This window comes from Leguminivora glycinivorella, chromosome 8 (assembly GCF_023078275.1).
Source record: "Leguminivora glycinivorella isolate SPB_JAAS2020 chromosome 8, LegGlyc_1.1, whole genome shotgun sequence".
NCBI lineage: Eukaryota > Metazoa > Arthropoda > Insecta > Lepidoptera > Tortricidae > Leguminivora > Leguminivora glycinivorella.
In genome coordinates this window covers 14,711,290-14,723,323 of record NC_062978.1, presented here as the reverse complement: position 1 = coordinate 14,723,323, position 12,034 = coordinate 14,711,290, and the positions used below count along the sequence as shown (strand labels likewise).

The window sequence follows — 12,034 nt, the reverse complement described above, 5'->3', positions numbered from 1 at the left end:
TATTAGACAAAAAACATAAATACGTCAAAATTGGTTTAAATTGAGGTTTCAAAATTCACAAAGTGTCAAAACGAAATGTACAAAGCTCTTTCATTTAATGCTTCCATAAATTATTCCTCAATATGAGAAACAGCGGTATAATTTTATTTATGTGCGCAGGTCTGCTCCTGGTAAGTATTCACCTACTTAAAATATAATTTGCCTGTATCAATACTCTTTACACTAATAACATGATATGAGTGAGAGTACGTCTACTTCGGCAGTTACAAAAGACGCAAAAGGTGAAAGTAACAAAGTTTTTACAGTTTGAAAAAAAAAAAAAAAAAACAGGATATAGCAGTATTGGTATTGGTAGCTTGCGGCATTTAGCAGCAGTCGACCTGAACTACTGAGTTGTCGTTCGTCTATGGGCGGCAGTGATCGCTTACCATCAGGCGACCTGTCCGCTCGTTTGCCTCCTATCGCATAAACATAAACGAAAGTAGAATGTTTGTAAAAATAAAAACCATACCTTTTCAAATGATTTATAACGGTTGGAGAACGAATTCAAATAGGTACCTATGTAGTTAACCTTGTAGTAAAATAAAATGATTGTGTTAAGAGCGGCGGAGCGATCCTGGGCGGGTCGACGGCATGGAGCCTGCTGCGCATGTCGTATTACTTCTGGACGTCGGACCTGGCCGTGGAGCTGGCCTCCACCGTGAGCTTCGTGGCGGGTGCGCTGCTGTGCCTGCCGGTCTGCTGGCTGGCCACGCTTGTGCCCTACTATCCCAGGTCGCAGCCGTTATTCGCTACGGTAAGTTATGATACTTATGATTGAACAAAGAACATTCAAGCCGCGTTTTCACTTAGTGCTATGAACAGTTCTGAGCGAGCATTCGTTCGTTCGTGCACCAATAAAGGTAATTATGGAAGTCAAGTGTTCCACGCGCACGCACGAATAAATGCTCCCTCAGAATAATTCAGCACACTAAGTGAAAACGCAGTTTTAAAAATACCATGTTCTCCTCCTAGCCAGGAATAGATTACGTAATGGGGTGCAAATCAGGAAATTAGAAAGGTTCAAATGATTAAAGCGCTCCGCGTAAGTAGTTTTCGCATTGTTTTATTTGTAAATGTAAATTTCGCAAGTAAAGAAAATAAGCTGTTTTGTACTAATTATATACAAGTGAAATAATAGACATGTAGATATGTCTATTATTTCATTGGTTTTTAGTTATTTATTGGTTAGCCTGTTGTGTCCCACTGCTGGGCAAAGGCCTCCCTCTCTTTCTTCCACGCTTCTCTGTTTAAGGCAATGTTGGCCAATCTTTTCGTCGAAAGACGTCAAGATCGTGCCGGTTTAGTGTCAAATTGGTTTGTTAAGAAATTATATGAAAATGTATTGCAACAGCTGCTGGGAGTAACAATGACGGCGCTCCTGATGCTGACGGTGGGGCAGTGCTCGCTGGGCGGGCTGGCGCGCGCGCTGCGCGAGCCCGGCGCGCTCAACGCTAGCATGCACCGCGCGCTGAGCCTGCAGGGCGTCGACGCCGCCATGCGGACCTCCGTTGCCGCCATGCAGCTGGAGGTATGCAATAACGCCTTAGTGCGTTTTCACATTATGAAAAAAAATGTTGCCTATGATCATATTTCTATGATAAACATATGATAGTGGACTATCGGCCTAAATCAAATTCGACCAAAGTAATGTTCTGCAGAACAAAATCCTGCCAAGCGTGTCGTATACGTGGTAGTAATAATGCCAACTATTTTTTCTGCAAAAATAACATTCGACCAAAAGTGTTTCTGTGAAACATGTTATGCGAAGTGTTTCTGACCAAAATTATTCTGCCAGATGAGGGTAACCCTTTAATTATAAATAAAATCTACATCGTTAGCAGTATAAAGTGATTTGTTTTGATTTCAGCTACGTTGCTGCGGCGTACAGGATCCCTCCGACTGGTACAAGCACCGTCGTACTCTGCCTCCATCCTGCTGCGGACGCATCAGCAACTTTAAGGTAACTGCTCCGTAAAACAGACTTTACGAGTTGATCTTGGTTAATGGTTATAAAAATTTCTACTTCTATTTAATTTGTGGACTGGAACTCGTATCCTGGGTCGATGGGTTCGTATCCTACCGACCGCGCCATGTAAAATACTTAAGAATCATAAGATAATATACTTAATATACTAATATATATAAATACTTAAGAATCATAAGATAATAATAAGATAAAGGGGTACCTATCTGTGCAATATATATGGATCTATCAAAAGCATTCGATTTTGTCGACCATAACCATTTGCTGAAAAAATTAGAGCGCTACGGAATCCGAGGTAACGCCCTAGATTTACTAAATTCATATTTAAGTAATAGAATGCAGTGTACTGAAATAAAGAGATTATGTCCTGATACACAAGAAGAAACTTCTTACTATTCTCAATTAAAACCTTTGATTCGTGGAGTTCCACAAGGGAGCATCCTAGGCCCGTTGCTCTTTTTAGTTTATATAAACGACCTGCCAAGATACATTGAACATCCTATGATACTATTCGCAGATGACAGCACAGTTTTAATTAAATCGAATGACCCAACTACATACGAATCAGATATAAATAACACACTTAACCTTTCGTATGCGTCTGTCAAAAAATTGTCATTAATATATTAGTCATAATAACTACATGTTAAAGTTGAAACAATATGGAGCAGATCTGCTCCTAAGCATACGAGAGGTTAAGACTATCATCGACTGGCTGGAAACGAACAAGCTAAAAATAAACATTGATAAAACTTAAATTATGCAATTCCATCAGTCAAAATCAAAATCAATAAATTTTGACGTAAAATATAATAATCACAAAGTAGAACACACAGACGTTACTAAATTTTTAGGTATTGACATAGACAATCACATGAACTGGAAAACACATACCTCAACATTGTGTAAACGAGTGTAGTAGAATAGAGTAGTTTTATATTTACCCTTAAAAGAATCGCTAAAATATCTGATCGAAAAACTGCTTTACTAGCCTATCATGGATATGTAGAATCAATACTTCGTTATGGCTTAATATTTTGGGGAAACTCTACAAACAAAAAACTAGTATTAGGTGCTCAAAAAAAATGTGTACGTGCCATCTGTGGACTAAAACAGACTGAAAGTTATAAACTATATTTTAAGGATCTAAACATAATGTCATTAGCCAGCCTTTACGTTTATGAAATGTCAGTTTTTGTCAAATCAAACCCTGATTTGTTCCCACTAGTATCAGAAAACTCTAGGAACAGGCGTTTCAAGTACAAAATTAACCCAATAGCTGGAAAAACTGCGCTTTTGCGAAACAGCATACTAGGTATGGCCTCTAAAGTATATAACCACTTACCAGAGCAGTTGAAAGAGTTACACCTTAATCTATTCAAAAGAAAATTAAAGGCTGAGCTCATTAATAAAACATATCACAGAATAGATACTTTTTCAGCGATACTTTGTTAATGTAATTTTATTTAAGATAGTAAGTAATGAATAATGTAGGTAATACTAGGACAAGGAAACTGCTCTTTAATAAATATGATTGAATGACATAATAATTATAAGTATCAATAGTAATATATTAATTTCAACAATATTATTTGTTAATTAATTTATGAACATGTAATGTGAATATAATGAATTGTTATTTTTTTGTAATTTATGATTGTAAACTGACAGTGTATGATTAATACCAATAAAAATCTATCTATCTATCTATCTATCTATCTATCTATCTATCTATCTATAATATACGCATGCACTAGAATAAGCAGGCTATGCCTACACCAATTTTCACATGCCTAACGGCCGAATGTATTAAGGCTCTGTATCTTCATTTGTAACATCTTATGTACCATATATTCTTGTGAATAAATGAAATCTAATCTAATCTAATCAAGAAGTACAATGAAACCTAAGCTGGTTATCGACAGATTTACTATTTTTACTTGTATGTATGAGCTACAACCTACCTTATGTCTTAATTAACCACATAACATATAAAAAAACTATTCGTTAAATTCGTTTACAATCTGTTTTGTTAAAGTATGCGCCCACGGGCGACTTTTCGCCCCGAATTTTTTGTCCCCTGGATGTGTTTCTATAAAATTGTGTCGCTACTTACGTGGGCGCACTTTCATATTAGCCCATAGTCCGATGATGTGAAAGCCAAAAAAGTTGCGGCAACAAAATCGCCCGTGGGCGTATTTGCTTAAATAGTTTTTTTTTCAAGTGTAGCTATTATATTTGAAATGAAATGATTGGTTACAGCGCGAGGCTGTGTGCGACTTGTCGCAACTGCCGTCGCCGCAGACAGGCTGTCTCCGGCTCGCGATACTAGAGTTGCGCAACTACGCCAGTGCTCTTACTGCCCTCTCCTCCGCCATTATCATGATCTTGGTACGCAAAAACGAAATACCATATACTCGAGTATAATTAGATAGTCGTTTACGGTACGTCTTAGTTATCTCTTGTAACTAAACCTCCGCTCACCTTACTTATTTACTTACTTACTTGACTAACCAACAGTATAGCTAACCCCCCTTTAAATATACCCCGTAAATTTGGCCTTGTGATCGTTTAGTGTGATTATGTAGAACCCTTCGATGTGAACCACGATAACCTAGATCCTTTAATGAGTATCAGCTGTATTTTTGACTAATATTTAAATTTTTATTTATTTATATTTTAAAGAAGATTATAGGTAATTGTAGCATAATAATATAGTGTTAATGGAAGAGTATATTATCAGATTTAGGCCTAGAAAGTTATGTGTGAGAAAATTATTGACCTGATGAAGAAATTTTAGAATAAAAGTTAGTGAGTGAAACATACTTGAAATAAATATTAAAAAATATTTAGGTAATCATCCGCTACGCCTTATTAGTGGTCCCGGTTTGGGCAAGGGCTTGCGATACGGTATGGGACCCCTGACCTGATCAAACCACTTTATCAGGATCCTAAGCAAGTAAGCCTGAAGGGCTATCTATCTACGAACTAACCCTTTTTGTTTTGTCTCTTTTTCCCTAGCTAAACCCCCTTTCCCCAATACTGCTAATAGACCATAACTTCTCGATCTTTCTAATGTTTTATCGAAACACCGAGCAGTCGCTAACTTTTATAAGAACTAAGCAAGTCTACTAACTTTTCTAAGCTTTTGACTTTCCATCAGTGGACGGCACTCGCATGCCACTGGGCCCTATAACAAACCTATGCTTTTTATTCCAAAGTATAGTTTGTTTCCCTAACCAACTTGATAGAATTTACCTTGAAAAACTAGTTAGCAACACCAAGCGTCCCGCAGCCACACCAAAAGGTCAGAAATTGCTACCACAATTATTAATTTCACTCAGATAAATTAATTAATAAGAGATTTTATAAATTACCAGTTTTACCACATATTTTAAGATAGTAAACACCACATTTAAAGTCCATTTTAACCATATAAATAGTAGTAGTTAAATTATTTCTCCACAACACACGTTGACCAATTATAATTTAAGACCAATCATAATAGAACTCTACTTTCATAGAAATAGTGTGTGACTCTACCCTACTCCTATTGTTCCTACTCTAACATATCTGAAACACAGACCCTCACTTACCATAGATCTTGTGTTCAGAATATGTACAAGTGTATCCCTACTAGAACTGTACAGTTCAGCCAGCGAAGCTGAGATAGGCAACCTATAGGCTTGTGTTCTGATCCCCCCTCTGCTCTTGCCCGCAGGCTAGGGTAGCAGAGAGTAGATCGCCCTATCCGTGTATATATCCAGTATTCTAGGACACACCAGTACCAGCCACGTGGGAGACCCAGCTGCGATCAGACTTTACTTAGATATGAATCGAACACAACCGAAATCCCCAGTGACCAACGCTAGCATGAACCAGAACACCGAGTAAATAAATATATATATATAGGACCCCAGCCTCAAATACTGCCGACTTCAGTGAGCAAGGATTACTCCTAATGTCTTTCGTCAATCGTGAAAGTCCTCACTTCCATCTAACAGTTGGACTCTTTGAGACCGGTGAGAAAGTACGCTTTTGTAAATATAAAAAAGCGCCCAAGCCTCCACTTGGAACAAAAAGACCCCTAAACGCCTTATGTTTAACAGCCGCAAGGTATAAAGCGCTTAGCCGGACAACAGTCTGTCACAAACAATGATCTGGCTTATAACTTTCACAAAATAACCCCTTAGAAAATTACTAAGTTCAATTTTACTGACCATATAAACAAACGAGTGAAGTTTCCTTTATGTGCTATAATCTAAGCTTAGTTTTGCAAGAATTACTCCCTACAAAACCAAACACAGACTTATCTCCAAGCACCAGCTATACATCAACCCAGTCTTTGTATTGCTTGACGGCGCTCACGAAACAAAGCACAGAAAACTTCACTATACACATTAATTTAAATGTAACACTACACTATAAATAGAACACTAAAATAACCCCACAACTGACGGTAAAGCAATTCCACCACAGGTCTAAATTCAACTGTACGACGATATTGTCCCCGCACAATCAAACAGAGACACAATTTCAAAGTTTACAATCACTTAGAATAATTTCCAAGTAAAAACAAACAGAGAAATAATAGCAGAACAACTTCACTCACGAGTATAACACACGAAAGCCAGAGACACTGTTAGTCTTGTAGATGTTTTAAGAATGCCGCGCGTCGGCTCGCTCCGACCCTTTTATAGATAAAAATGAGTGACAAAAGAGTGACAAAAGAGTGACAAATGAGTGACAAAAGGGTGACAGGAGACTCAAATGGCGACAAATGAGTGACAAAAGAGCGACAAATGAGCGACAAAAGAGTGACAAAAGAGTGACAAAAGAGCGACAAAAGAGCGACAAAAGAGCGACAAAAGAGTGACAAAAGAGTGACAAAAGAGTGACTGGCGACAAATAACAATGGATAGCCGCTAAATTACACACATAAGAAAAAGGTCGTAACTGTTTTGTTTACTAAGTCGTACGCCTTAGGCATTAATGTCCAAGACAGCTCAGCACGTACGTTTTTGCTTCTCAATAGTAACACCTGCATGACTGCACGTGTTTCAGAGTGAGATGGAGATATCTTTTGTTGATTCCTAGTACGTAATGAAACATTTTATATTGTGGTAAATATAAATATGCAAATATTACTTTATCAAAGGTTTTTAACCAGTTTTGTAAATCAAATACATAATAAAATATCATTTTTGTTTCTAAATGCTACAATAAACACATCCAGAAATAGTTATTTGTTATACAAGGGGCAAAGTTGTATTTTAACGCCGAGTGTGGAATTGAAAAACGAGCAAGTGAAAGGATTCTATAGTTGAACCACGAGCGAAGCGAGTGGTTCGAGAATAGAATCCTGAACTTGCGAGTTTTTTAACACACGAGAAGTAAAATACATTTGCACCCGAGTGTAACACAAAACTTTTCCCCTCACTATAGCGAGGAAACTACAACGCAAAAAATGCGTTTATCACTGATTCCAGTAGTTCCACAGGTGGTAAGTCATCTTTATTACTAGATTCACTTACTTTTATCAATTTTAAAGCAGTTAATTTGACTTTATTCAAGGTCAAATTACTTTACCCACTAGTGGATAAAATGCGTTTTTACCCGCTGGTATTAAAGGACAAAACACGTGTTTCCGAGCCAGTGAGGGGAAATAGTTATTTGTTATACAAGGGGGCAAAGTTGTATTTTAACGCCGAGTGTGGAATTGAAAAACGAGCAAGTGAAAGGATTCTATAGTTGAAATAAGTTCGAGAATAGAATCCTGAACTTGCGAGTTTTTAACACACGAGAAGTAAAATACATTTGCACCCGAGTATAACACAAAACTTTTCCCCTCACTATAGCGAGGAAACTACAACGCAAAAAATGCGTTTATCACTGCTTCCAAGTAGTTCCACAGGTGGTAAATCATCTTTATTACTAGATTTACCTAATTTTATCAATTTTGTAGCAGTTTATTTGACTTTATTCAAGGTCAAATTACTTTACCCACTAGTGGATAAAATGCGTTTTTACCCGCTGGTATTAAAGGACAAAACACGTGTTTCCGAGCTAGTGAGGGGAAAATATATACACATCATTATCAATTTTTACGACCTATAATTGAAATCAAGATATAATATTGGAACGCTACTCAGTTGACAACTGTCAGTGTCAGTATTTCGTCCATGTGAACGTAGTTTGTTGATACATATGATTTTCCAACCTGTTTTGCATCGAATAACAGTGAATTTTATGAGTGAAGACGTGACTATACATGTGATTAAACATCACAGATATTATTTGTTAAAATATCCAATGAAATCCCAAAGAAAATATGCACCAAGAAAGTTGGTCAAGGAAAAGTTGATTCGCCGTAAGTTTTATATGTAATAACGAGTCAATTTCCTCGTCATAGACGCTTTGTTCTGTTACACTCTCTCCATTTTTAGGGTTCCGTACCAAAAAGGTACAAACAGGAACCCTTATGGTGCGACTCTGTCCGTCTGTCTGTCCGTCTGTCACATTCCTAAATATCTCGAACACTACTAATGCTATCAACTTGAAATTTGGAATAGTTATGAACATTGTAAACCTCTACAAATAGAAAGTATAATTTTTTTAAATTTATGAATTTTAATTGTAGAAAATGGCCAAAATGAATGGGGGGCAAACTATAAATTTCAAGTTACTAGATCAAGTGGGATATCGTTAGAAAGAGCGCAAATTGAACGTAAATAAACTATTTTTTTAATTTTTTTGTTGTGGAAAAAAAAAAAGAATTTTGAAGGAAAATGTAAAAAAAAATACCGTTCCCCCCTTATTTCCGAAGTTTACCAACTAAAAATTATGAAAATTTTAGGAAACATTGGTTTTATGCTAAATATTACAGGAAAAATATAATCGTGTTTGTATCTTGGAAACTTTTTTATTAATTAAAAAAAAAACTTTTCATATTTTTACTTTCAAGTTACCCACCCTTGCGAATGTATATCGTACTTCAAATTAATACGAGATGTTACGTAAACCGTCTTCTTTCCAATAAAGTAAAAACTGTTTAAATCGGTTAACATTATAAAGAATTATCCCTGAAAAACCAACATAGTATACAGGTCGCGCAAATTAGTTAGCGAATTCACGAAGAGATGGCGCTATACACAATAATGCTCATTAGTACCTAAACTTTTGTCTTCTAGTCAAGTCATTAGAGTTATATGAAAGAAAGAAGTTATATGAAGATTATTTTGAGTAGGTAGTTTGAAAGAAAGTTTGTACGGGACCCTCTGTGGGCGAGGCCGACTCGCACTTGGTCGGTTTTTCTTTTATATTGGTGCGACAACTGTCCAGTTGTATGTAGTTCGGTACAAAGCGAGGCAGTTTTGTTCTTTTTTAACTGTTAGATGTAAGGTCAATACGAGTAATAGTGTTATTCGGAAAAGTGTGACTGGACTTCAGATTTGGCCTGTTTAAACAATAATCATAATGATTATTGAGAGTACATACGTTTACCACTAATCGTGAGTAGAAAGTAGCAGAAGTATGAATTCTCAAACACATGTGAGAATGAGTAAAAAGGCCAGACATACTTACAGGGGTTACTGTATAGCACATTTACCCATATGGACCTTACTGGTATTTTTCATGTAGGCGCGAAGAGTGGATTTTTCACAGAAAATGTAACTTCGCGCTTTTGTCTACTAACAAATTGAACATGTTTCAGTATGACAGTTAGTTGTTAACTTTAAAATTGTGTGTAGGCGGTGACGGTGTTCACGGCGGCGTACACCACGGCGTCTGGCGTGGTGGAGCGGCAGAAGACTCCGGTGCGGGTGGCGTACCTCACGGCGCCGCCCGCTCCTCTAGCCTGCTACCCGCAAAACCTCTCCCCGCCTGCCCCCGCACTCCCCGCAGTGCCATAAGTACGTACGTTAATATGTCGACTTCTAGGTGTAGTGCAGTCGCATAAGATATTTACATCAGAACGGGCAAGGTGCTCACAAACTCCTCTATTACCAAAGTTTTTTTCTCAAACTTGCAGTGAAATATTGTCATTACAAATTAGGTCGGGAAGTACTACGTATCTGGATCGCTGAGTGAGGATGATATGTAATGGAATTTCATAGTGATTTCCCCACCTAAGGCCCCCCACAGACGGGAGACAAAACTGTTTTGTCTCCGTCGCTCGGTCTATGGGCTAGTATGAAAGTGCGCACACGGGGCGACCCAACTTTTCATACAAATACGAAAGTCGCCGAGCAACTTTGTCGCCCGTGTGCGCGGAGCCTAAGCCTGCAATGCTCCAGTCATTTGTTTCTAAAAGTCAAATTCTGACACAACGCCACAGAATTAATAATACTTACGACAACGCCATCGTCAGAAAAAACATGCAAAACGGTTTACATAGACGGTGGCGCCCCCTATTAATTTCTAATCTTTTTTCAATACTATAATGCGGTAAATGTCACCGGTTAAAACGTTACCTCAAACAGATTATTTACAAAATGGACAAAAGTGACGTGGATGTGTATTTAAACCACAGAATTATAATTAAACCAGAATGAGTAGTTAGGCCAAAAAGTGTGTCCACATGAGAGGTTAAAGTTGGGGCTGGTGTCCCTCTCGCACTTATTACCACTATCAAAATAATTTGAATGACGTCATCACTGTCATCATTTGGGGATACCAGTCAATATTCAAAGTTACTACCAAATCTACTAATACCCAATTAAAGGTTTTTAATAATTGCGCAATTTTTTGGTTTTATGGCTTCATAATAATGACTTACCAATTCGTTACAAGGTATTAATACCCTTGCCTCGATATAATACGAAAATAATTTAAGAAGTTTATAAACTTAGTTATCATACAGGTAAAAATACTACTACTATAGTAATTTTTTAACACTGGTCACACGTGCGAGAGGGACACCAGCCCCAACTTTGACCCTCTCATGTGGACACACTTTTGCTAGTCTGTCAAGAACGCCTTTATGCGCCGGTGATAAGGTTCAATTTAGTATGGCAAAAAAAGTGTGAGCTCAGTCCCTATTGTAAGTCGATGATTTAAACTGTATATATATACGCCCTCCGGGATTGCGAGCGGAGGCAGAAGTAGACATGAGTAAATTACTGCCCCGATATCCAAAGATATGACGGCGTATGAATTTTTTTTTAAATGGAAGGTTTTCAAAGTCAGTTTTTTAGCCTATTTCATTGCAAGTTTGAGAAAAGCACTATACACTCCTCGCTGTGAAAAGGGCTTACAGGCTTCGTATCACTATCCTAACGTATTTTCTAGGACTCGTTGTCCCAGAATTTTCCGAAGACACTGCACCGTTTTGGCGGCAGTTTGGACCAGAGTATACAGAGTGATTCAGGACACGTGAGCAGCCTGCGCATGCAGTAAGTGATAAGCAACTGTTCGTACCTACCGGTGTTAGTGAGATTGACCTAAGTTTCTTTTTTACTGGTCAAAAAAGTTGTGATTTATTTGCAAATGTCATGGTCACTCTATTTAAAATAGTTCCGTCAAATATCGACACTTCTTTTCATGACAAATGTCAAATTTAATTTCACTAAGATTGAAGAATTGTAACTCACACGGGCGTTACACTTTATGTTCTTTATAATCAAAGTTCTATCATGTCATGATGACGGTTGAAGAAGTTCTATGTTTATTAATTAAGTGTTGTATACAACATAGAATATAAAAAACATAGAGCCACATTTTAGGGTGTCCGTGAAAGTAGATAATGAAATGTGGCCTTACCAGAAAGGTTTTTATCTTTGATCTAAATATGGTGGTGAGGGATCCATTTCCACTTATGGAATGTGTATTACGTATTTACGTCTCATGAATCACTTTGTTTAGTTTGTTTGTACTCAGTATTTAAGGCAGTGATCTACATATATAAGTAGATATATGTTTGTTTACAAGACTTGCCTATGTAATGTATCTAAATTTTACAAATTTCATCGTCGTTATTTATAATAAACAAAAACCTGCAAATTCAGT

General features: G+C 37.3%; 1 protein-coding gene across 2 annotated transcripts; it reads left to right on the top strand.

Annotated features, from left to right (window-relative positions):
- The first annotated feature begins 73 nt into the window (after positions 1-73).
- Positions 74-12,019, top strand: LOC125229036. Of its 2 annotated transcripts, XM_048133801.1 has the most exons (7): positions 74-170; positions 602-796; positions 1,394-1,570; positions 1,910-2,002; positions 4,289-4,417; positions 9,778-9,939; positions 11,318-12,019. In XM_048133801.1, exons 1-6 carry the CDS (start codon positions 123-125, stop codon positions 9,937-9,939), a joined length of 804 nt encoding a protein of 267 aa, XP_047989758.1. In that variant the 5' UTR covers positions 74-122; the 3' UTR covers positions 11,318-12,019. The 2 variants fall into 2 exon arrangements, with proteins under 2 accessions (XP_047989758.1, XP_047989759.1); XM_048133802.1 differs by lacking the exon at positions 4,289-4,417.
- The last annotated feature ends 15 nt before the right edge of the window (positions 12,020-12,034 follow it).